This window comes from Chenopodium album, chromosome 12 (genome assembly GCF_948465745.1).
Source record: "Chenopodium album chromosome 12, dcCheAlbu1.1, whole genome shotgun sequence".
Lineage (NCBI taxonomy): Eukaryota > Viridiplantae > Streptophyta > Magnoliopsida > Caryophyllales > Amaranthaceae > Chenopodium > Chenopodium album.
The window spans coordinates 55,012,308-55,040,073 of NC_137845.1; the positions used below are offsets into that span (position 1 = coordinate 55,012,308).

General features: G+C 30.9%; 1 protein-coding gene and 1 pseudogene across 2 annotated transcripts; both read left to right on the top strand.

Moving 5' to 3' along the window:
- Nucleotides 1–5,784: 5,784 nt before the first annotated feature.
- LOC145571405 (uncharacterized) lies at nt 5,785–8,112 on the top strand. Its single transcript, XM_081630442.1, has 3 exons — nt 5,785–6,359; nt 7,032–7,347; nt 7,861–8,112. Exons 1-3 carry the CDS (start codon nt 5,785–5,787, stop codon nt 8,110–8,112), a joined length of 1,143 nt encoding a protein of 380 aa, XP_081486568.1.
- Nucleotides 8,113–11,421: 3,309 nt separating this feature from the next.
- On the top strand, nt 11,422–15,574 carry LOC145572676 (uncharacterized; annotated as a pseudogene). The gene is made up of 9 exons (XR_014096922.1): nt 11,422–11,772; nt 11,967–12,102; nt 12,186–12,242; nt 12,339–12,438; nt 12,976–13,054; nt 13,150–13,292; nt 13,825–13,974; nt 14,143–14,853; nt 15,198–15,574. The product of XR_014096922.1 is annotated as an uncharacterized LOC145572676 (transcript).
- Nucleotides 15,575–27,766: the final 12,192 nt, after the last annotated feature.

Sequence of the window (27,766 nt, forward strand, 5' to 3'; positions counted from 1 at the left end):
TAATTTTAAGCGAGTGTAATTTTGTAAAATTTGGATTCTTAATTAGATTATGCAAAAACTTGCAAACACATTGACAACGGATAAGAGGTTTGATAGATAGCCGTAGAAGGATGTTACACTGCAGGTCCAACGGAAGCTCAGCTAGTCGGGTTTTTGTAAATTTCCTTCTCTTTGTAAAAGAAGCATCGTTTAAATCATCTGAATTATTACTTACTTGCTCAATTTCATCCAATTTTATACCTCCTTTTTGAGACAAAGGAACTACTATCGGCTCCTCCCTTGTATCTTCAACAATAGCCAAAGTCGCATTATTCTTTGACTTCTTCATAATTGTTCACCTGAAATTTTACGAATTAATTGTGTATGAAATTCTTCATAATGTACGAATCAGCCTCAATACTTGATTATACTGATTATTTCCTTATATATACTCAAAAAAGAATTAAAAAACATAATCATTTGCTATCATTTACAAGCACTTATTAGTTACTCCTTAATGTACTACATAAAAATTTCTCAAATTATACTCCTTGATGTAAATGATACAACTATGTATATATTGTGGCCAACATGTTACAGCTATGTACTTTATAGATCATATTACACCTTGGCATTAAATTGCCAAGCCCTATAGGGGCGTTTGGTTCCTAAAGTGGTATGAGTTTGGAATTAAAAATGAAATTAGGGTGGTATGGGGTTGGACTTGATTCTTAATACATTGTGTTTGGTTGTTGTTTAGGAATGATATTTTTATTTTATTTGATACGTAGAGATGTGGTATGAACCATACCCACCTTCTTCCTTGGGTTTCTGTTGTGCCTAAATTTTCACTACAGGTTCAGATGTCCGCAGGTTGCTAGGTTGCAGGTTACAGATTGCTACGTGATTAGCTACCTGGTTCCAGGTATTAAACGAAATCAAACAAAGATATTTCCAAGGAATATTCTAAGAGAATCTAAGTTAAAACAAAGTCAAATTTGTTATAAGTTTTCCTACGAACAAGGAGGGGATATTTCCCACCAAGAGTAAGTCAATTAAAAATGTTAATTGTATCTGCACCACAAATCAGTCCACATTTGTTGAAGACCAAATCAAAGGGACAAACTACCTCTCCTACTTTCATGAAGGACACTCCCACTGTTCTCCAACTGATCATAGGCAAAGAACAAGTCAAAAGGCAATGGATAAGCACAAAGAGAACATGGCATAAATCTCGGAGCTGAACCTGGCAGCTCACTCCTACTTTCAAGGAATCATCAAAGAAGTTGTTACAAGACTTCAAAAGGCTCCCCTACTATAAATAGGATGGAAAACCATTGTAAAAAGACAAGATACGAGCCATAGGCATTATATTCTATAGCAGTTAGTAATTAGAACTAAATTACAGGTTCGTTCTCGATCAAAAAACAACATGCATTGTACCTGTGCTTAATTCTCAAACTAGTAGATTGGTGGACTCAACGCCACCCATAGTTTTAACCCCTATTCCTGGGTTTTCTGCGTCATCATCTTGTGTCTCTTCTTCCCTTTCCCCTTTGTTCATCTTGGTAGGTTATTCACCCTCATTCATTGAACCTACACTATCATTTGCATACTTATTAATCTAGTTGTTGTCCTATAGAACCTGGTCGAATCTAGCAGTCAGATTTTGGCCTAAACAGTTTCTAAACCCCATACCTTCTGGGTTTAAGGTATGAGTTTAAAAATTAGATTTTTCTTAAATAAATATTAAGTATAGGTTTTACTCATTCCAACCCCATGTCTCATACCTAAAAACTACAAACCAAACACCTATCCTAATCAATGGATCATAATTCCAAAATTCGAGAGCTTGTTATGTACACTCAGGTGTACGTACACCCATGTGTATATTGTTCTCATTTTGATGATTGTTTTTTATTTAAGAAGAGTGTACACTAACCTTAGGTAAGTTGGGTGTACAGTACCAAAATTCAGCTAAAAGATTCTATCTATATATACTACTATACTAGCCAATAATTAACAAAATTCTTCTACAAAATAACCTCTCAAAGGGTCGTTAGCTCGTAATTAGGGTGATTACTTTGACCTTTAATTACTGTTTGTTTAAGTGACTGGTTTATCTCTTGGCTGGGAAATCTTACCTGATTACTTTGACCCTTAATTACTAGTATGTAATACAAACTAATGTTAGATATAAGGCCTCCTATTCGTATAATGCAAACTAACTCATCGCTTAAAAACCATTAACAAATTACACTCAAACTAAGTTTATCTTTTAAAAAAAATTGCTTCTTTTTCTGGCAGAAGTCCAACAATCCATCGATCATAAAAACCGTAGAAATTTATTTTTATCAATAAAAAAAAAATCCAATTAATCACATATAATTAAAGATCATGAATATCAATCAGGTTAAACACCACGATTTCACTAATAAGCTAAGTAAAAAACATAAAACATCAATATCAAAATTTAGCTTAGGAATGAGAAACAAACCTGAAATTGAATATCAATATGCAATTAATTATGGACCGTAAATTTTGAAATCTCAGTTGAATTGCAGTGAAATCGGGAAATCGAGTTTGGAAATTTTTTTTAAAAGGAAAGGAAATGAACCACTATGGGCTTAATGGCGGTTTAGTTTTTAGGTTTTAATACGTCAATGTTTTAATAGTGGTCTTTATGGAAACGCTATAATATTAATAACAATACGTATGATAGCGTTTATTTAATACGGAGTAACACCTATCATAAGGTGTTTTTCATATCTTTTATAGGCTTATAGCGGAATCAACAAAACTACTATATAAAAAAAATGTTATAAAAACCTAATTTTATATTAGTATGTCGCCTCGATCCAAATCTGGTGATGAATAACCTTTTACTGTCATATGCATGGGTCAAGTTATGTAACGGATTGAACAATAATACTTGTGCATTAAATATTTAACCAATTTAGCCTAATATTAATTAGGAAACAAATTGAATCTTGTTTGTATGTTGGTTGAATGCAAAATTATTGATTGATGCCGCAAATCGAGAGGCCAATATGGACAGAGTGATCTCTTTATATTTCAAAGCTAATGCAACTTCCAAATCCGTTGCAATAAATTCCAAAATCCATGTCACATTAGACCTAATGCAACAACATCGTACCGAATGGCGTTGCATCAGCCCTAACGTAATGGCAAAAAGACCTAATGCAATGGTCACTTTATACCTTTGCATTAGTTGCATATAATGTAGCGACTACCCTTATTGTCATCCTATCAAATCACTAATAATAAATAAAGCCGAATCTCGCTGCCAGGTCACGAGACAACAACACTTGCCACTCTAAAGTTTCAACAAGCGTCGCGCCATATAAGCAACAACTATGCATAAACATGTCACATTAGATGTTAGGTAAGCTATATCAAGTATATTTTTTTGGATAAAAAATTTATTTTCGATTTTTATTTTTGATAACTTTTAGTCCTTTAACTCGTAAATAATATATTACTTCCTCCGTTTTTTTTTAGTTCACACTGTTTGACTTTTACACTATTTACACATTACACTTTAACCCGCTTTTGTGACTTATAGATAAGATAAAATATAGTCATGTGAGATCTTGTTTCAATCGTCTTGATATATATTTTATTAATATCTACTTTTTATAATTTTACAATGTTAATATTTAGAGTTATTAAGCGTTAAAAACATGCATTGGCAAGCGTGATAATAGAAAGGTGTCAACTTAAAAAATAGAGGAAGTATTTTTTAAGCAAATTTAATAAAATTGGTTTAAATATATGCTTAATTCAGATCTATTCTAGATAATTTTTTACCAATTATGAATACTTTATTTCAACTAAAAAAAAAGTTATATAGAAAAAAACTATAAGAAAATTATTTTTCTAAATTTCTAACCATAATATATATATTTTTTTCACCTTCTAGATAAGCATAGGGTCACATTCAATGAAAACCAAGGTGCTTCGGGATTTTTGGGATACCAAAAAGAAGGGTATGGTTTCCTTCGAGAGACAAATCCAAAATGCAGGACCCGTACGGCTTGGAAACCTACAAAACAACGAATCTCCGGTTTACTAGAGATTCGCCTCCGATGATCAAGTTAGTAACCAAAAACAAAATTAATAGAGATAAGTGACAGCATTTTTTGGGCATGGTGCCTTTGGTAATTGTGAACTCTTTTTTCCCATCATTGAAATATGGGGTATTTATAGGGATGTTGGAGATCATGCTCCTAAGGTTTCTTAACCTAGGAAGGTCGGTTGCCCTGTACATGATAGACACGTGTCTTAGGCTATGCTTTATGGTTGGTTTTCTTCCTTAATATATATACTTTGAACCTTTCATTATCTAATTATGTCTCTCTTAGCTAGGCCACGCACACGTCATGCTCATATTGTCCTTTTATAACTGAGAGAGAGAGAGAGAGAGATATAAGATCTAGAATATAAACCATGTGTTTTGTATGCGGCTAACCACACCATGCATGTAGCCGCTTATAAATGAAATTTTTTCCATGGAGGCGGATGCACAATCCTCCGTGCATCCGTTTTCTTTTTAAAAAGACGGAATGAACATTTAGTTGTCCAGTAAAGAACATATAGTTATTTTACAAAAGAACATCTAGCTATTTTATAAAGAACATCAATCACATATAGTTGTAATAAACATATAGTTGTTTTGTAAAGAACATATAGCTATTTTGTAAAAAAAAAAAATCAAACTTTATGTTCTTTTATATATATCTAAAGAACATCCGTAATATTAATAAAGAACATGATAATTGGAGGTGGTCAACTTCAGCCCGGCAGATCCGGCCCGAAAATAAGACGGGTTTGGACAAGCCTAAAAATGCATTTAGTTAAAAATCCAAACCCGACCCGAATAAAGCCCGAAAAGCTTGCTATATTTTCTGGGTTTGGGCACAAGATATTATGTTAAGGCACGGCCCGACCTGAATTTTTGATCACCTATAATGATAATTTAATGTAATGAACATTTCAAAGAACATGAAGATAAAAAACATTATTTAACATTCTATAACATGTTCTTTTCACTTTAACTGAATGTTCTTTACATTTCTATACAATGTTCTCTTTACAATTCTATAACATGTTCTTTTCACTTTAACTAAATGTTCTTTACATCTCTATATAATGTTCTTTCTGCTTTTTTTTTTTGAAGAGATGCACCATGCAGATCGTGCATCCGCCTGCAGGAACCACGCACTGGCTTATAAAAGTATAAAGTAATTCCAATAACACTAACGAAGTAACTACCCTTGTAATACCGAACAAGTAATAATATCTATAACATTAACTGAATAACCCTAAAACACTAATGAAGTAACTCATGTAAAACTAACCTCATAACCTTTATAACACCAACGAAGTAACCATAATGGTTATTCACATGATATCGCCATAAATCATGTAAATTCTATTTACTTTTATTTTCTATATATTAAAAATTAAATTAAGAAAATGAATAGTTAATATAATGTGGACCAATTATATTAAATGGTATGTGAAATGAGACTCAATACTCTTTTTATGGTCACAACTCACAATCATGAAAAATTATAATAATTTTTTTTTTAAAAAAAAAAAAACATTGAAGAAACAAAATAATTTAAGACACTAAATAGAAATTAATTTTGAGATTAGAGATTAGACGTGCCAACCCACTTTGTTTCCTCAACGTCTTCTCTATTATAGTGTTGTAAAATAACAGAATACACCGTAAGACCACCTCCAAACCCTCTGTTCTTTCTCTCTCTTTCACCAAAAATGTCATCACACAATAATAACCAACACCACCATTACATGACCCCTTCAACACCCCGTGAGAGACGATCGTCGTTGACACTATCATCGTCGTCGAAAATGATGAAATCCTTTGCAATGCCACCATCTCCGATACCGAATGCGAAAGGGTCTCGATCAGCTGCAATAGACGATCGCAAGCTAACTGATTACTTTACAAACAACCTACAAATACCCTACTTACGTCTACCTGATCCTTACAACTTGTCTCACACGACCCAGGTTCGAATCCCGGCTCAGATAGACTACAGGCTATTAGTCTCGAGGGTTGGGAACTCTATCGAGAGGCTGGTTCGGTCGGCGAGGGAGTTTGGGGTGGTTCGGATCGTTGGGCATGGGATCGAGAGGCAGGAGGTTCGGTTGGTTAAAACCGAGGTCGAGCTGTTCTTCAAAAGTCTTGATGAGCGGAAGACTAAGTTTAGGAAGAGTTTCGTTGATAGGGTTGGTAATCGAGAGGAGTTTGTTTGGTTTCAATCTGATAAGGCTATGTTGCTTTGGGCTCGGGAGGTCATGGGGTCCGATCGATACCGCGATTTCAGGTAAAATACGTAGTATACCGTATCATTTGTTCTCTATAGTTTAGTGTTATATATATGTGTATGGTCTTGTATGTGAAAGAATATTATTGAATCCGATCTGATTTAGTACTATCTCCATTTCACAATGATTTTACAAGTCATGTTGTATAATCTAAGTTCAAATGGATGTAATGGTCTTTCAAATGGTTAGAATGGTACATTGGTTAGATGTGGCCATATTTGGTACCTTGCTAGGATTAATACATTAATAATTAGTCATTTATGTAAACCAATTATGTGTTGGACAACTCAACCAATTAAGAGCTTATTAGATGACGTGGATGGTTCGTTGAATGCCCAAAATTGGTTATATACACTATCAATCTAGTATATTCGGGTTTGTAATTAAGGTGCAACACTTGTTAAATTCATGTCATCCTTGCATATTATAAAGTCTACATATGTTTTTGAGCTTTTCATTTAACCTCAAGTACTCGTGTCAGTTGAGATCCAATGCTCAAGTTGAAACTTTAGCAAGTTAAAATGCATACAATAGATTTTGGAGGGCCTTATCTTCAAAATTTGGATATCAATATATTTGCGTTATTTTAATTTAAATATAACTAATCATAGCTTATGCAACATCTTGAATTACAAATTAAATTTATGGTACATTTGGTGTTTAATTTGCAGCCGTAAGATGGAAGGTGTAGTGAGCAAACTTGACAGAATCTCAGAGGAATTAGCAGAAGTACTGTCAAAATTCTCAGATAAGCGATTTGAGAAGGTGATCGAGGAGAGGGAATCCATAATAAGCTTATATAGGTACAATGACACACACCCTAGCCTGCTCGTATCAAACGAGGACATCCACGAGTCGTATGATCATGCTTTGAGTCTGCATATGGCTATGGAACGCGGCGAATTCTATGTGCATACAGATAAAGGCCCTTTGTCCTTCAGCACTGACCCTGATACCATTGTTGTCACTGTTGGAGAACAACTCAAGGTACGTCTTTCTCTTATTTATAGCCGTCTTATACTCTTAATTAAGGATTCGTTTGGCATCACTGTGGTTTTCTATTTTTTTGGTTTTTTGTTTTTCAAAATCATATAATTAAGGGTTCGTTTGGCATCACTGACAATAGAAAAGTAGAAACATTTTTTTTCATGTTCCCTGTTTTTGGTTTTTTGTTTTCAAAAAAACAAAAAACTGAAAACAAAAAACAACGCCAAACAAGCCCTAAGTTAATTAATTAGTAGTAATAAGGCTTTGTACGAGTTTAAGTTGCAATAAACATAGATGACTTCTTATACGTAGTAGGTTCTAATAATTCAAGTAAGTAAATTACTTCTTTTGTATCTAAATAATAAGTTCACACGTTACTAATGCAGTACTCTATGGAATTAGGGCGAACCCTATACACAATCAATTGAAATAGTACAATTTTTTTTTTTACGAAGTATCATGTTTAGGATTTGTAATTTGATACGAACTTGCTTAATTTATATGTGATGACAGGAATGGAGTGCTGGAGACTTCAAAGCTGTTTTAGGGGAATTGATATTCGATCCAAATTTGCATGGAACTGAAGCATCATACTCATTAGAGCTCAAATGTTCACCCTTAAATCTTAACTTGGGTCATACCAAAAAAGTAATTAAGACCATTTCCTTGCTTGATCAATTATTGATTATACTATTCTTAAGCTTTTTTTACAAGATAATTTTGTACACTTTGTCTAGGCCATCTTTAGGAACACACTTGTATTAGAAAAATATACTTAATTACCATATATTTGGATTTATTTTTCTTTTGGAATTCGTTTTTAACCCCCTCTTGATTTTTGATTATGTATAGTTAGATTTCATGTGTGCGTTTAGATTTAGTGTAAGTTAAGTTCTTTGGAATGTTGATAATTTGATTATTGTTGTTACTAGCTAGCTAGAGATTAAAAAAAAAAAAAATTTATGGCTTCTAACAAGAAGTTTAGAAGAATCAATATTTGATGTGTGAAAATGAATTTTACAAGCCAAGCTTTTGATTTTAAAAGGTGTTTTTTGCTATCTACAACTCTACAAGCATAATTATAAACTAATACTTAGTCACAAATTAAAGATCTGAAAAGGTAATCTATAATAATATTTAATAACAGGTTAACTTAAAAGAAATTTAGAGTGTCATATGTCATTTTTGTTTTCCAATTTTTTTTTCTAATTATTTTTTTAATACATGTCTTTTCATTCTAATGTTCAATTTATTCCCAAATGACACTTTATTCTTCTTAAATTTCTTTTCAAACAATTTGTTTCTTCTTTCAAAATTCATACAAAAACTAACTTTTATAAGATAATTCTTTAATCAACCAACCCTTCACTATAAAACACATCAAAAAGTTAAACTCGTGCATTGCACGGGGTAAATACTAGTTTCTTATAATATACAACCTTTTTAGAAAGACGATCTAATGATTTCTCGTTATCGGACGGATGAATTTCATCTATTCATTTGAATATGTTTGAAAATTTAATTTGACAGTTGTTGTTACCCCGTAGGAATCTTTAGTTCTTTACCAACAAATCGATCCCGAGGCAAAAGATATATATTTTTTTATGAATAAACCCTAACCCACATTAATCGCCTATGGGGAACAAACAACTACACCTACTATCAACAACTCTAACAACCCACTCCATCATAGGGAGAACGAAAACCTACACATACTACTCGTGTAGATTTATTGAAAATATTAATGAAAATCTAGAGAAAAACAAAGAAAATAAAGGGATTAAACAAAAATAGTCTAATTTTTGAAGTATTAGACTATTTTTGGCCTAAATAGCCATATATATATATATATATATATATATATATATATATATATATATATATATAAGACCTTGGAGGAAAGTTGAGGGAAGGGGAAAGAGAAACAGCGTATGAGTCGAGGTAACATATTGTACAAGTGGTGTTTATTGGGAATCTATCTATAAATAATATTAATGTAACAACCGCTGATGTCAGTATTATCCACGTGGCAGCTTCTTATATAAAATTTTCTCTCCAAAACTATTATTGACATCATTCTTTTTATTTTATTCTTTTTCAAGGTAAAGCTAATGTTTGAAAATGATTGATTATACATTTTTCTAAAAGCTCGTGCAATGCACGGTTGTTAAATATTCTAATGACAATAAATTTTACCAAAAATAATGGATATAAATAGACTTAGTAGTAAAAAGTATGAAATATTGTGAAAGAAATTAATTAAACATATAACAGTTATAATGGGCAATTTGATATTTAAGGACATTTATTTTAGATTTTATACAAACTAAAAGTCATAATTTAATTACAATAAGTTTTTTTTAGTAAGTGTTTTTGGAGGGAAAACTTTTTATAATATTTTGTCAAGTGTTCTCTAAGTTTCGCCTTTAGTATAATGTAATTGATACAAAATTTATATTCCTATGGAATAAAAATAAATAATTGACGATTGGTCTCTTTCACATTTTTTTTCCTCTTACATAGATTTTTTTAAAGAACAATCTCTTACATTATTTTAGTGATTGTGGAGTTTGGATTTTTGACTCTTTACTAATGATTCAAATTTTCTATAATGAATGAAAAATGAATGGTAACATTTTTAACATTTTATTATATCTATGAAGTTAATTAATTAGAATATTCAACATCATGTATTTCATTTTAGATCAATTAATCTAATGAGAGGGATCACGATTTATAATATTTTGCTTAAAATATTTAAATTACATACACTTACAAGTAAATTTTTTATTTTTAAAATCGTGCATCGCACGGGACTAATCTAGTTAATAAATAATATTCCTCCCGTCCCAAAATAATTGACGAGTTTGATTTTTCATTTACTATTTATATACTTCGTATTAACTTTGATAATATAGTTGTAGTCCAGTAAAAATAAGTTTAGATCGGTAAAAAAATAAATTTAGTTTAGTAAAAATAATTTCAGTTTAATAAAACTATTTCAGTTTAGTAAAAATCCGTAACTATTACATTATTTATCTTACTTTACTTAAATTTTCACATTAAAAAAAAGTTGAAAAAGATAGTGTCGTGTCACAAAATACAACACACCATATCAAAATAGGACACGGTCCGAGACGTATCGTTGTGTGTCCAACAAGTGTCGGTGTCTGACACGAATACGACAGTTAGGTAAAGTGTCCATGTATCTTAGCTCTATACTAAATTGGAGTTTTATTGGGAGGGAATTCGGAATTTTCCCTCTAAAACTCTTTTTTTTTTTTTTTTTTTTTTTTTTTTTTTTTTTTTTTTTTTTTTTTGCCTAGGGAATCAATAATAACTAAATACTAAAATAGACAACGGGAGTGACACATGTCACATCCTGATACAGTTTTTTCCCTCCAAAACTCTCCTTTCGTTTTTATTTTTTATTTTTTATTTTTTTTTAATATTTGATACAATCAATCATCAATAACTAAATACTAAAACAGACACCAAGAGTTACACAAGTCACATCCTGGTGCTGTTTTTTCCCTCCAAAACCCTCCTTTTCCTTTTAACTTTTTTTTTTTAATGAATATCTGATATAATTATAATAATATCATTCAAAATCTTTTATATTATCTTACGAAAAATATATTGGGTCTTATTTGGTGTTTATTATTCTTCCATAAACATTTACCTAAAATATTATTCAATTCCTTTTTAATTAAATAAACGAAGCAATATTAGATTTTTCCAGAAAAAGTAGTTTTAATAAAGGTCGTGTTTGGTGAATAGCTTAAAGCTGAAAGCTGAAGCTGATTATGTTAGCTGATTTTGACTAGCTGATTGTATTAACTGATTTGACTAACTTATTTTATTAGCTGATTATATAAAAGTGTTTGGTAAATAGTTGATAGCTTAAAGGTGAATGAGTATGAAATGACCAATAAGCTAATTGTGGGATAGGTATTTTAGGTAGGATTTTATACATATCTATTACCCGATTATTATGAAATGAAGGAAGTACACTCTAATCATATTGGTGATATTGGTCAAAATTGCAATGTGCCAGTCAAATTAAACACTAAATAAAAAATAAAAAAGCGAGGGAGAACTTCCCCTTTGTAGCTTACAGAGAGTATCACTTTTACGCTGCTTCTCCACTGAACCGTACTCTGAAATCTCCATTGAAGAGCCTTCTGAGCTTTCCCTGATTTCCTCCTCCATTGAAGCGGCTTTTGAGTTCTGAGATACTTGTTTTTTTATTTATTTCTTGAAATTAATCATCGAATATCTAGAATTTAGTTTCACATTTTCTTTGATTTAATTGTCAGTATCGTCAATTTAGGGTTCGGATTCTTGAACTATTAGTTATAATGATCCATTGATCCGTTTTGTTGCTGTAATTTTGCTGTGTATTCTGAAGCCAAAGAATTTAATGTAATTTTCCTATCTTAATTTGGTAATTTTGTCAAATTTGGTTGCTAATGTGTTGCAAGTTTCAAGCCAAATTGATAGTTTAGATTGATTATTAATAAGGCCTTAATACCATTGAACCATTTCAATTACTCAGTTTAATTTAGCAGGTTTATTAATAATACTGTTTATGTGCGATTATTACTTGTTTATACTAGGAAATTGAACATGGTGGGACTATCATTTGGAGAAAAGAGCTTCATAAGAGATGGTATTGCTCAAAATCTTCGTTGTGATGGTCGCAAACGCTTATCTTACCGACCTATTTTCACTGATATTGGGGTCATTCCACAGGTCTTGCTCCTCCCTTGAACCCCTTCCATTCTTATTATCACAATTTCAGTGGAAATTTAGATGATGATTGTTGTTAATTATAGGCAAATGGTTCAGCAAGAGTGCGAATTGGGGGAACCAATGTCATTGCTAGTGTCAAGGTAGATTATTTTGGAGACCCTCTTTTGGAATGTAATGATTTAAGCTCTCATCCATAGTTAGTTTTGGTTGTAATGAGTGTGTTTGATCGAGTGCAGGCTGAATTAGGGAGACCCTATTCCTAATTCCTCTCAACCCGATAAAGGAAAGGTTTCAATACACATTGATTGTAGTGCTACGGCTGCACCTATCTTTCAGGTTTTCTTTTTCTTTATATTGTTCTATCTATTAATTCATTGCCTATTAAGTATTAACTCCCTTTGTCAGAATATAAATAAAGGATTAAAAATACGACTTTGAGATGTTCAGGGGTAGCAAAGTCATGTTTAATCCTTGATTGTTAGGGACTTTGACAGGCTACGGATTAAGTGTTCATTCACTAGAATTTATTTTTGAATTCTAATGACCTGTTAGATATGGAAAGTAGTCTTTCATTCCAACCTCCTATGATTTTGTATGGATTGTTGAAAACCGTTGCTCAAATTTGTTGCTGTCTATCATTTGAAGTGCTATTTTTTGGTCAAAAAGTGAGAATGTAGATAGCTTTTTGTAGTCAAATTCTCATTAGCTCCCAACATATATGTAATGTATTTTTGTGCTTTCTTACTTGAGTTTTATTCTGTATGAACTCCATCTTTTGATAATTTTGTTGCCCTGTACACTAGGACAAGCAAATATACATGTCGTTGTTCATTGTTATTGACCAGGGATTACTTTAAATGACTCTTGTCACAGGGCAAAGGAGGCGAGGCGTTATCAACAGAACTTGCTGCTGATCTCCAGCGTTGCCTCTTGGGTGGTAAAAGTGGAGCAGGTAGGGACTTTTGTATAAACATGCATTAACTTGATATTCACGTGTTTTATCAAGGTGAAAGAGCTGTGGATAATGTATGATACACTTTGTTTTAGGAGCTGGAATTGATCTTTCATCCCTATCTATTGTGGAAGGGAAGGTTTGTTGGGATCTTTATATTGATGGCCTTGTGGTCAGTTCAGATGGGAATATGCTGGATAACTTAGGTGCTGCAATCAAGCTATTACTTAATTTTTTTGTGCCGCTGCCAACCTTTTCCTAACATGTTCATGAAATTAGCTTGGCCTGTAATTATATTTCCTGCCCTCCGAGATCTGTCAGTCAAAACTTTGAGAGCTTTTATTGTCTAAAGTCAAATCATACAAGAAAGTTGAGGAAGTACATCTTCCTCTCCACATTAAGGTGAAGAGAATTTACTCTTCTGTTCCCAATTCCCCATTCTGTAGTCCTGTTACTCCTTTACAACTTTCAACTTTGTTTAATGGATATACTGTACTTACATGAGGTGCTTAGCTCAAGCAACCTATTAATGGAGCTATATGTCCTTTGGGTTAGCAGAAACTTAGCATCTTAACTTCTATAAACAGAAATGCAGGGTTTTGAAATTAAGAACCATTTTTTGAGTATAAGGGAGTGGAATTTGTTCAGAATCCAAGGACATGTGTGCTGCTGCTATAGCTTTGACATTCATGCTGACATTCGTCTAAAAGCACTTTATTTTATACTTGATGGTCTATTGATAATGTTTGCTGATCCCACTTCTTGAACAGGCTGCTTTAAGTGATACTGGCATTCCAAAAGTTAATGTCATTGCTGCTGGTTCAACATCTGCTGGTGATCAACCTGAAGTTGATGTTAGCGATGAAGAATTTTTACAGTTTGACACTTCTGCAGTACCTGTGATTGTTACATTAACCAAGGCTCCGCACCATTCATCACAATTTCTTTTGTAAAGCATAAATGGTTTTATTTGTCTTGTGTTATATTCTCGTCTAATTAACCATTATGCACAAGACACAAATACCTATCTTCTTCAAAATTGAAAAGAGATTTATGCTCTATTTGTGACAACTCTATGCATTATGCAGGTAGGAAAACATTACATAGTACTAGTAGATGCAATAGAAGAGGAGGAATCTCAAATGAGTTCCGCAATGTCTGTCTCTATCATTAGGAAGGGCCTTATATGTGGTCTTTCCAAGCGTGGGGGTGCAGGTGTAGATCCTAGTATAGTCCTTGATATGATCTCAGTAGTAAAACACGTGAGCGAGAATTTTATTAACAAATTAGACTCTGAGATAGCTGCTGCAGAAGCTCGTGAGGAAGAATCATGAAAACCAAGTTACATGTTTGAAATAAGCTCCAATGTTTTTGCAGAATAGTGAATTTTGACCTAGAAAATTATGTTTCATACAGGTAGATTCTAGATTGTACCAAGTGTCAAAATATAGTGAAATACTATAACTATTGATGGCTCAAATTTTATCCCAGAATTATTAATCACCTCGTTAATCAAATGAGATTTTTTTGCTATGTGGAAAGGCCTGAAACCACTTCGTCGACTGCTCTTCAAATGATCAGATTATGCAGCTGTGCACCTGTATGCATCTTTTGCCAAAAATTGCTTTCCTGTGCCTCTGTATCACAAAAATGGTATCATTTGGGTGATCATTATTATTTTGCATCTTATATCAAAGGATTATGTACAACAAACCTGTACTAGCATTTAATATATCGTATTCCCTTCATTCTTGAAAGGTCAGAGATGAAGTCTTCAAGTACATGATCGAGGGCACCTGGTATTTTCTATTCTTTCTATTATATTTCTAATTTAAATCCATTTGACTGCTAAATTATGAAATGGGATTGATTTTTGAATTTGTTGTGGTTTTATTTATACTTGGAATCTGGATATTCACTTGTTTGAAGAAATGAGAAGCTTTTCTGCTGTTTGATGGCATAGAATTCATTCATAATTGTGATAGAATTGTCCAAATTTAGAGATGTTTTTTGATAATTTTGCATGGATAGATATTAAATTGCTTATAGTTTCCAATTTATAATTTGGTGGTGTTGGGAATGGGTTGTGAATATTGATATATTTAAGTAATGCATGGTTTTTTATTAGAGGGATTGTACACAGGCAAATCGATGCTATAACAATTATGCGATTAAAGGAGATGCAATGCTACAGATGGGTAAGGCACATTCAGAGTTTGCCTTGCCGCAGACAACAAACCAAGAACAACTGCAGGACTTTGAAGAGGGGAAAAGGAATTCAAGTTATTGGCAAGAAGAAGCCCTCAGGTCCGAAATAGTCGAACTGGTTTGCCTCTTTTCTCTTCCTGTAATTGGGTTCAATATGGGCATTCAGCTCTTCTAATTGTAGTTGCTCAGTATGTATTGCTTGTAATTTTTTGTATTATTGACATCTCCAGCTGTTATGGCTTCGAAGTTCGAATTCCCTTACTACTTATTTCTTATGTTCCTTCCCCTGATATGCATCTGTTTAATGCTCGTACCGTGCTAGTTGTGTCCTGTTTAACCATTCTGTATGATATGCATTTGTATATGTTGTCATTTGATCCTCACTCCTCAGGAAGCTGTACCTTCTTTCTCAACTAGCTTAGAAGGCCAGAAATTGAATCAAAAGAGGTAAACATGTAAAATAAGTACTCCGCAGTATTTTATTTTTGGAAAGTTTAAACATGTAACCATAGTAAAATGACGGAGAGAATAACAATTAAATAATTTATCTTATTAAGGACTAGAGTCTGTTCTGATTTATTGAACTAAACTGAATTGATTGGAGCTGAACTGAACTGAATTGAATGTTACAGAACAGGCCCTAAATTTTTAATGTCTTTTCAGTTGTGTGAAGGGAAAAGTGAAATAGTTACACACATATGATTTATATTATATAAGTGAAAAATCTTATAACCGCACAAGAAGTAAGATCATTTGTTTGAAATTTCTGGAAAAAAAAAAGTCATAACTTGCTAAGATTGCAAATTAATCTAATTGTACCAAACGAAGGAAATGAGGTGCAACAACTTAATAACTTAATAATTCATGGGTTTTCCATGTATGACGTTGAGTTAATTATTATTGCACTGATTGATAAGTTTGATATGACCACATTAGTGCACCATAACGTTAATGATTAGTTGAGAAATTGTCTAAATTAAATTATTTAGAGAAAAATTTCAGCACTTTTACTAATGATTCGGTTAGAATTTTTTCTAATTAATTATTTGATTAAGACTAATTCACACATCCTTATCACAGTATCACATAGCGAGCTGTAAGCTCAACTGCCAAATCTTTCTAAAATAGGTCATGTTGGGTTCACCTTAATTACTTCATTTCATATGCTCTAAATTTTGCCAATAAACAATTCTAATTTTATCTAAATTGATGTTAACCTTTATACGGAGTAACATATAAAAAGATGATAGTGATTATCATTGTTGTTATTGGTATTCAGCATTGAATGTAAGTATTAATTTCGAGAGGGCATCATAATATAACCAAAAAAAAACCTCTCTGAAAATTCAAGTAATTGTTTGGCACAAATAAGAAACTAGGTCAAAATCCCATGCAATGCACGGTTGTTAAATATTACAAAATACTACATAAACTATATAAAATATATTTAGAAATAATTCATTTGAATATGTATGGAATATGATTGTCAATATGAAAAGAAAATATCATAAGATATAAATAGTCACTTAAAGATTTTGCAAAAAAAAAAAAAAAAAAAAAAAAAAAAAATGGAAAATTTTTTTACAAGATAATGACAAGTGTCATTAAGGATTTGCTTTTAGTATAGGGTAATAGATAGATTTTGTTGCGTATTTATGAAATTCTATATTTGGTATATAGAGTATAATTAAAAGCACCCTTGATCAAAATAATCAAGTATATGTGTAATGTGTTACATATCAACAAAGTGTTGGTCTAGTGGTAAAGAAGCAACGTTCCTGCTTTCAGCTTTAAAGTTTGGGGCTCAGTGCTTCAATCCATATTAGCATAATTGGGGGGAAGAGGATTCCTTACCCTACAACACCCACCCCTCCGCCCCAACAACCCCCCCCCCCGGCCCAACCCCAAAAAAAGGAAAAATAGTTGCGAGTAAGGATCTTCTCACAACATATCACTCTCTCCATACCACATCCGTGTTGTACATACAAATAAACCTAAGTTAAACTTTTTTTTTTGTAAGTATTTCTTTTCTTTTTACATTAGCCACATCTATATACGCGTACAATTGGTTAATTATTTATCATATCTTAAATAAACTTAAATTTTATTTTATTTTAAATTGAGCTTAAATGAACAAATTTAACGAATTTATTAGTCCTTTTATCTTACCTAAACTATTTTTTAAAAAAATAGAACTTATCTCAATCTAAATAAATAAATATAAGGAGAACAAATTAAGAATTTAACTAAACTTATCTGAAGCATGCTATATTAAATGTGAATTGAACTTGGTAGCTATCCCTCATTTTTCTCAAATTTAATATATCTATATATTTTTTGAAAGAAAATTTATTTGAATTTACATTTCTTTATATAAATGATAATTATATAATAAATAACATAGTATTAGACTCCTAGTTTTTTTAAGGTTTTTTTTTTTTTTTTTTTTTTTTTTTGCAAACTCTGTCTTTATGCTCTCATTTTACAATTTATTTCCAAATTATATAATTTAGTATAAAAGTGGACATGTACCCATATGTTGTTTGTAAATAACGATGTTGCATGCTCTTCCTTATCCAAAACAAAATTTGCTATTTAAACACGGTATTTAGTAAGAAAAGATAAGTTAATCATACTTCCTCCGTTTCTTTTTAGTTGACACGTTTCTTTAGTGGCGTTTGTCAATGCACAAATTCAACCGTTAATATCTTTAATTACCGATAAGCAAAAATTATAAAAAGTTGATATTTTGAAAATATATACCGTGACGAATCTAACAAGACCCTACATGACTATATTTTTCATTATATATAAATCAAAAAACACTGTCAGAGAAAAGTGTGTGAATAGTGCTAAAGTCAAAATGTGTCAACTAAAAAAACGGAGGTAGTATATAAGATGTTATTTGAACTTATTTTTAAGTTTTTACTTCACTTATTGCTCTTATAAGCCCCTGCTATCTTATTTAATTCAATTAATTCAATTCAATTATGTTCAGTTCAGTATAATTAATCCAAAATAATACAAACTAGTAGGGTTTTTTTTTTTATTTTTGACAGGATAGTCAATTTAGAAATTGAATCTCCTACATATACTCCATATAGAAATCATTGTCCCTTTTGTTGAAACTTGATAAAAACATCCCACTCATTAGCTAGAATGTCTGGCTAATAAAGCTAATTAAGCACGCAAATCATAGTATTAGTGACATACCGACAGTAGCCATAAAACACCGGCCTATATTTAGTTTTTGAGGTCACAAAATTCTACCACTATATATTTTGTTTGATAATTAAATTTTCTGGAAAAAAATTTAAAAAAAAATTAAAACACTTTTGCTTCTCTACTGTATAATCTAGCAATTAGACCTTAGTTAATGAGTTAATAATTTAGTTAAAATGTCACCATTAATGGCCCGCCCAATCTAGTGACAAGATAAATAAAGATTCGTTTAATAATTCATTAAAATAAATTAAAATGACAAGTTACTTTTTTTTTTTTTTTGTAATAATAATTCATTACATAAATTAGAATGAGAAGTGACTTAAATCATCAAATAAAAGTCACATCAATTTAAACTCTTGCTGGCTGGCAGAGTACCTATCAAAAATTAATTAGTTATGTACAATCTTATAAATACATAATTAAAAAGTAATATTGTTAGGTTAGCCTCCAAATAAGCCAAGTCTTTTTAGCCTATCAAATGAGAAATTATTATAACTATGACAGTATGACTTTAGATAATCGCATTATATACTATATTGCTTAGTACTCCGTAATATGTACGTTGTTTTGGTCAAATAATATCACAAACATTATAATGGTGATCTTTGACGGTTTGACCTTTGAACATTATGTAACGAAAAAGTGATTTTGGATTGAGAAATTAGTTATTTTAATGCGAGTAAATTAGGTAACTTTGTTATGATTTAAATCACTTCCTAAAACTACTAAGCTACTAGATCTTATTTGCTAATTAAGACCACAAACTTAAGCATATATATGCTAATTTGCTAGCTAATATATATCGATAGCATAACTAGTAGAGAAGACAAATGATATCAAATTAAAAACCTATAAGTAATACTCCCTAGGATTCGATTTACTTGTACAAGATGTATGCAAGTAGATAAAATAATGAAAAAAAGTTATCGATGGTAGATCTTAGGGCCTGCTCTGTTCAGCTTATTTTCAGGTCAGTTTTTAATTTCCATCTCTCATAAAATATTCAATTCAGCTCAGTTCAGTCAGTCAGAACATGCCCTTAGTTCAAGAGAAAAAGGGATATAACATACATGTATATGTTTAACTTCTTGGCTTGTAGCGCAAATGACTTAACTAATATGAGTAGTATATATAAGTTGAATATTGTAAGGTTTTATTTATAAGTAATTTTAGCGTGTTTTATGAGAGTTTTGATAGGTTAATTTTGTTTAAAATCACCTTTTAGTAACATAAATCGAACTCTCAATTTTTTTTATTATTTTTTACAAAATAATCAAACTTTCAACCTCTAAACAAACACAATGATTCAAATCTTACAACAACGAGAATATCTCTTATTTCTTAACAACAAGACTCATTTAAGTAATGCTTATTGTTTTCTAGTTAGCTCTTGGGTCCTTCCTTTAAAGACAAAAAATCTCATTGACTTGGATTTTATAATCGCAAACAATGCCCATCATCTTTTTCATAGCATCTTTTTTTTTTTTTTTTTTTCTTCCTGAAAATATAGTTTTTTTTTTAAAAAAAAAAAGAAGGCAAAAGACAGAGTGAGAGATACCCGCATGAAATTCAGCTCAAAAAGACTGATCCAACCGTGTGCAACTCTTTTTCTTCCTTTGTCTTTGTGTGGGATCCTTCTAGATTTTCTTGTCTGCTTAATTACACTAATTGCACGTTCATTTCTCCTTCACAATTTGGTTTTTTCTACTCCGTAGTGAGGTATCGAGTATTTCATCTTCGGCCCAATATATTTGAGTTGTTATGCTCTGTTCTATTCTGCTGATTTAATTTGTTTTTTATTGTTTAGTTGACACCTGTTCTGCTTATTTAGAAGCTCATATATTCTCTTTTAATCACAACATAATTATATAAATAAAAAATAATACTCAATCTAATTTTAAGTTGCATGGTATTTTACACTTTTTAAAACTCTCAACCCTCCTTTTTTCCCTGGTCTCTCGGACCCTTTTGTTGTTGTTGTTGTTGTTGTGGAAACAAATTAAAATAAAAGATAAAGGAGAGTTAATGAAAAATACGGGTCTTTTATAAGTGGCCACACGGTGTGGCTGGTCACACAGAAGATGGACTGAAGGAAACACAAAGTCTTATATGTGGCTGGCCACACCGTATGGCAAGGGTTACTTCATTAGTGTAATAGGGGTTACTTAGTCACTGTTAAAGGGGTTACTTCGTCAGTACTATAGGTTTACTCAGTTAGTGTTATAGGGGTTACTCAGTTAGTATTACAGGGGTTACTTGGTCAGTTTTATATGGATTACTTTGCTCTTTTATAAGTGGCCACACGGTGTGGCTGGTTACACACAAGACGGACTGAAAAGGAAAAAGTTATGTAAAAGCATTATTCTATCCAATACAAAACATTATTCTATCCAGGAAAAGGTGCATCTAGGCGCGTAAGGCCTATGTATTTGGCATGTACATAGGAGTGCAATATGGGGTTTGGTGGTACATTTTCTCTCTTGTTTTGGTATAATGGTACATTTTTGGTTACTACTATACATGCATAATGTACCATCAAAGTATAAGTTGTTTGAATAATACTTTTTATGTACCATTATACATGTAGTGGTACTTTTTGCCATCATATTTTCCACCCTTAAGTTCTTATTATTTACAAAAATGACATCCTATTTGCATCCTTAATACATAGGGCCTATGCGCCAATAATTTTCCCAGTTATTGTTTCAAAATTTTAATGTTATGAAGTTTATAAAAGACAAGATTAATACTTTCTCTATTTATTTAATTGTATCCTTAGGGTCTACACACTTATTAATGCAATTTTTATAACATTAATCTACTTAGTAAAAACTATGAAAATTTAATATTTTATAAGTATATGTTGAGACAATTCTAAAAACAAGACATTACAGCAGGCTCAGATGATTATATTTTTCCTAACATATTAATTATAAAGGACGGCCAAAATTATGTAAATAGTGTAAAATTTCAAACATTGCGATAAATAAACTGAGAAATTACTTCGTAAGATAGACCAAAAATAGTGTATTAACTGTATATGCATGTGAAAGTAAAGTACTAGCATTGTTTTACTATGGTAAAAAGTTGTGCCAAAAGCAATCGTGGCAATCAAATTAGTTAAAAAAACAGGTAGACCCACATTTTGCATAGATATACACCTTTTAATTTCAAAAAGAAGATTCAAATTCTAACTGGAAAGTGGTTATGTTAATTACTTTTGAGCTCCAATTTTAAATTCCTTTAAAATTCAATCACTATATTATAAAATGGCAAAAATTGCTTGCATAATAATATCATACCTTGCACACGACTAGTAATTGATTAAAAATGTTTTCTCCTTGGTTTTAAAGTTCATGGGATGAGTATATACTTTTTTTTCCTTTGGATACTGATGATATAATTTATACAATACATATAAAGTTAAGTAGACAAAGTAGTCATGCCTCTAATATATTGTGAACGTGCACAATATATTATATTGTTGTTCAAAAGCATATCAAATTGTGTTAACTAAAATTTGATTTTAGAAAAATTATAATCGTTGAATATTATATTTTACAATTATTGATAAAAGTTTTAATTTAGTAGTATAATATGTACATCTTTAAATAATCTACTCATCGATTTTTCTTTTTTTATTTTATTTTTTTTCCAATATCCATGAATGAAGACGGATCCTTGATATGATGAACATATTCCCTCATTTCAAGGTGATGAGGCATATGAATCTACTTAATTAAGTATATTTGGCACATGTGTTAATTGGCTCATAACATAAGGCATAACAACTACTCCGTCATAAATTATATTACTCTGTATTAATTATTAATAATTGTTTGTTTTAGAATGCAAGGAAAAAAGAAAATTTTAAAGTACTGGTTTACATGTATATTTAATTTGTGCTTAGTAGTTGATTGTTTGATTGATTATAATATTGTTGGCTTCATCTTAGTTTTGTCTCAATTAATAAGCTATAGACTTAAGAAACATTGAGAAGATACCTAGAACATGCAAAATTGTACCTAAGAACCTAACCTATATTTGACAAAAATATTTGAATCGGATATCAACATTTTTTATATAAACCCAATTACACATATAGGTAAGTATATTCAACGGTACCTTTTTTGTTTAAATAACATTTTTTTTTTACTCATCTTACGATATAAAATAAGCAGAATTACCTTTTGGCTGCAAGGTGCACCCGGTTTATATATACAATTTTTTTATTTGGATTTTAGATACAATGATTTTCCAATCAAAAATTCAGATTGAAATGAAACAAGAAATGAAAAAAATATGGCCTTAAAGCAACTAAAGAAAGGGCCTACACTTATCTCGAATTTAATTGTTATAAAATTAAAATGACCAATTGATTCACCAACTTAATTCTTATTTTTTTTATCAGGTTTAGTGTGATTAAAAAGATTAACTGGTAATATTTTGATTTGCACACTTTATTTCAACTTATTTAAATTTACGTAGTTTTTATTTATATTTATGTTATTTAAATTTATTTGAAATTAATTTTCGTCATAATAAAATTTATTTTTCCTATAAATTTGATTTCTGTAAACCTTTTTTGATTTCAAAATTCTTGAATTCACCCGTAATATATATTCTAGTTACATTAAGGGTGTATTTTTTCAACTTATTTTAAAATTTTGAATTTATTAAAATTATGAACATATTTGGTTTGAATTTGTGGGATATATGTCTAATTTGTTATTGATGCTTATTTTACCTATAATAAGTTCAAGCTCAATCTCTGTAAAAAAAAAAAGTTTAAGTTCAATCCAAATCCAATCTAATATGAAAGTCCGCCAAAACAAAATTCAAATCAACTTGAAAATCCATCAACTCTTAGCCTATTATTGATGCAAATTTTACTTGTAATGCTTTGACTTTTATACTTATTAATACATTTTAATTACTATTAATAAAATTGAAATTATAAATATTGATAATTAAATATATACCTTTTCTTCTTAGTTGTAATTCACCAAATAGTACCACTACAAGAAAATTGTCTTTTCGTAGCGATTGTACATTCGCTACAATATATAAAAGGTTAAAATTAGCGATTACAATTGATACAAAATGTTAAAATAATCGCTACGAAAAGGTTTTTTTTCTTATAGTGTACGAAGTATATAAAAGGTATGAGCTGAGTACAAAAAAAGTCAACACATTGCATACAAAAAAAAAAAGTATGTAATGCTCCCTTTGTTTTTATAAGTTGATACTTGATAATATTCATAAATTATAAAAAGTTGATAATATAAAATTATAATTTGAGACAATTCTAACAAGTATTAAAATGACTATGTTTACTCTTGTATATAAAGCATAAATAATACAAGTAGTCTAAGGGATGTATAAAAATAGTGTAAAAGTCAAAATAAAACCCTGAATAAAATCGAGGGAGTATATTTTTTCAGTTTAAAAGAAATAAGAACAGTCACTGTGATGACCTACCATATGGCTACCAACTACTGTCAATCGATCAGAAGAATTGTCTGATCAATTCAAAAACATTTGCATATGATTGAAATTAGTTAGTTGCTAAAGGAAGAACAATTGTGATCAACTTTAATTGGTCGAGCACAATTAGATGAGTGTCCACTGCATATAAGGCCTTTAAGGTTCCATTTTTAAGCCAATTGGTAATTATGACAATGTAAAGTAAGCTATAGGAATTAATTTAGAGACACTATAAGTTAATTATGCACATAAAGGAGCATTGCAAACTGTGCTTTCACATTGCCTATGCCAAAATTATTTTTTGATGTGGTTATATCAATTTTCATAACCCGTTTTTTCTCCATTTCAATACATCCTGTATAATGGGCAACTAGTCTCAAGTTCATTCTCAATTTACACGTGAGTTATTTTTCCGACAACTTGATATTTGAATTAAGTACGGAGTAATACATATATAGTAAAGTAATGGGTGTGACACTGTAATGTTCTCTACCTTGCGGACTTTGAATTTGGCTTTCGATATGAAAACATAAAGATCTATTGACTCAGGGCAACTGGACAAAGGTGTATGTACGTTGTAGCCTTTCTAGCTAAGATAGGCAATCAAATCATATTTATTACAAGTTGAGTAGTGCCAAATCGGCGTGTACATCAAATTAATTATTGAAGATGCTATTTTGATGGTACATTCGTCGGTACGTAGAAATAAAATTCATCATGCAATGATAAAAAAATAAATATTTTGGTAAATTGAGTAAACATATAGATAAACCAGTTAGTTGTTATACATATTCTATATGTTTTGCATTACATCAATGGATGTAATAAACTAATACTAGATTATTGTTTATGCTAATTTTCGTCAAGTGGGATTGAATAACAAAATTTAGGTTACGAATCAACTAAGTAAAGCCTTAAATGAAAAAAATGACACAAAGGATTGGTGACGCGAAAAACCCAAAGAAGGTAAAAACCGCGGGTAGAATGAGGATCTACCAAACTTTCACTATGTAAAATATTTGAAGGAAAAAGGTTACAATGTATGCTCGATGTATTTAGGTAGCCAGGTTTCAGTGTGTCTAACGTTGATGATGTCTTCTCCTTTTATAGACGATTATTAGGGGTTCAATGTAGCCGTTGTAAAATGATAAGATGCCCTCCTTATCATTCGGAGCTATCCCCTTGAATACTGACCCTCAACTCAGCCCACTAACATCTGAATTTAGCTGGCAAGAGACCGAGTCTTTGAAGCCTTTTTACGTTCTGGAAAATAGGGAGTTAGTTACTTGAGTTTCGTTTGTCGAGTCTTGAGTCTTCGATGCTTACACTCTGTCGTTGACCTTGGCTGACTTGCGTTCACTTTGATCTACTAAAATTTATCCATAACAGTTTTTTTTTTCTTTTTTGGATAAGGGATAATTCAAGCTTTGTTTTCTTCACTTTATTTAATGTGTTCAGTTTAGACCCTGTTCTTTAGAATTGCTCTGCTGACTCAATCTGCTCTGTTGACATATACTCTGCTTGCTTAGAATATCAAAAAATCAATCAATAAAACAGGTAATAACTACGAGAAAAAAAAAAAAAAAAAAAAAGGCAAATAGACAAAACACCATCTTAAATTCTTAATGACAATAATTGTACATATTTTGTTGAGACTTGATAGCATTTTGGTTGCAAATTGAGCAAACGTAGTCCGTGAATGTTGGGGTTTACAATTAAAATTATGCTAATTCAACGAAGCTATATGCATGGAGCCCTCAGCTATTGGTAGCCTTGTTTGATGCTACTTGTAGGCTTATAGGATTATCACTGTTACACTGTACTTAATATTTAGTCGTATGTTATTACTCATTAGCCAATGATAACAATATCGATTTTGGAATGTGAGGTTTTAAATTCTTATAAAGTTTATGTACGAGTACCATTTTACTACGTATGTTGTTTAATTCCTCGATTTTTTTTTTATTGTACAAAATTCTAACATTTATGTTCCATTTGTCTACTTCTATATATTACTTTGTTCAACATCTAAATTAGTTATTATGCTTTTCTATACAGGTCTGTTCACATTTACTGAACTGAATTGAAGTGAGATGAAATGAATATTTTATGAGAGAAAGAAATTAGGAGCTAAACTAAACTAAATCGATTGAAGCTGAACTGAACTGAAATTAAGTTGAAGTGAATAGACCCATACATTGTTCAGCTTATTTAGAAATACTACCTCCGCTTCTTATTTGTGCAACAAAGGAATATTTTATGTCTCACAAATAATAGCCCTTTGTTGCACATAATAAGAAACAGAGGTAGTAAATAGATTTAGATAAGTTTAAATAAGTTATAATAATCAATTCAATATAAAATACCCATTCCTAGCAATTGTCGAATGAGTGTAATCATTATATTGTTGACTAATATCAATGATCCTCGAATGAGTGTAAATAATGGAAGTATTTTTAAGTAAATTGGGGAGAAATAATTTGTAGATCCAACTCAAAGTCAAATAGTTGTGCATGGGATGAACAAATTAATTTTTTTTTTTTTTCACAACAAATAAATTAAAAGTTAATAGCATTGAAAAATTAAAAAGACAATTCGGTGACAGGCTAAATTTTTTGGCATGCTATAGAGAGAACACAATTTATCTTCATGTTGGTTGAATATATAGCAGATCCCATGCAACTTTTGAAATCTCCTAAGCAACTTTAACTTTTTTTTAAAGGGGTATATTATGAATATCATGCCATATAACTTTGGACAAAAAGTCATTATTTTTTGTAATGTAAAGTGTTCACCTAATTTCACTTAAACATAATTGTCATCATCATTTTAGACATAAGACAAACAAAACTCAAATATTTTGAAATTAGCTACTCCTATTTTATTTACGTTGATAAAGTTTTACCACCCTAACACATCACAAAGATTTGAATTCGATATTTACAATTAATATGTACTCCGTACTCTGTATGTTTTTCCTATTGAAAATAACCTATATTTAGGGCATGTTCTCTTCATTTTATTTTCAGTTCAATTCAGTTTCTAATTTTCTTCTCTCATAAAATATTCAGTTTAGTTTAGTAAATCAGAACAAACCCTTAGTACATATACGAGCATACGATATAATATCCTGTGCCCAATCCATGATGTTTGATACGTAAGTATTAGTATTCGTAATCTTTAAACTGTTGCCATGCATGCATTAATACAACCATTGCAAAATAAACTTAAGTCATTTTTGAATTTGCAACAAGAGCTTTTTTTCACAGTTTTCCATTAACTTTGTAAACACATTGGAGGCTTTTTCTCAGCGACTGCTTCTCATGGTTGGGTCAGTTTGAGGTAAAATAAAGCTGGAAAAAAATATATGGGGAATATTTTGGACCGCTACAATTTTCTTTAAAAAAAAGGTTATTTACTATAAAAACTACTGTGATTAAAATGTGTTAAGAGAACTTTTGGGAAAAGGAAATTAAATTTTTAGGGAAGAACATGACAGTACAATCAACTAACTACTTTGATTTGTCAACGCATAAATATAACTTAGAAAACACTTGATAGAATTTTTGAGTATTTATTTATACTGTTTTAAAAAATTTCGGCTTATGAGATTCACTCTGATCTAGTAATTTGAATGTCACTAATTGTTTATAAATGCATTAAGGTACTGTTAAACAATAATATGTCACATCCTCCTCATCATGTACTTTTGTACTGAGCATGAAGTTATGAAGAAGTGAGACTATATGAGAGTGTTCACATCCTACTTACTTGTATATACAAGTACTAAAT

What these genes read in the sequence shown, in the direction of transcription:
- LOC145571405 (XM_081630442.1), top strand. Translation starts at nt 5,785, where the DNA reads ATGTCATCACACAATAATAACCAACACCACCATTACATGACCCCTTCA. An exon ending in GATCGATACCGCGATTTCAG is followed by an intron (nt 6,360 to 7,031) that starts GTAAAATACGTA and finishes TTTAATTTGCAG; the next exon opens with CCGTAAGATGGAAGGTGTAG. An exon ending in CTGTTGGAGAACAACTCAAG is followed by an intron (nt 7,348 to 7,860) that starts GTACGTCTTTCT and finishes ATGTGATGACAG; the next exon opens with GAATGGAGTGCTGGAGACTT.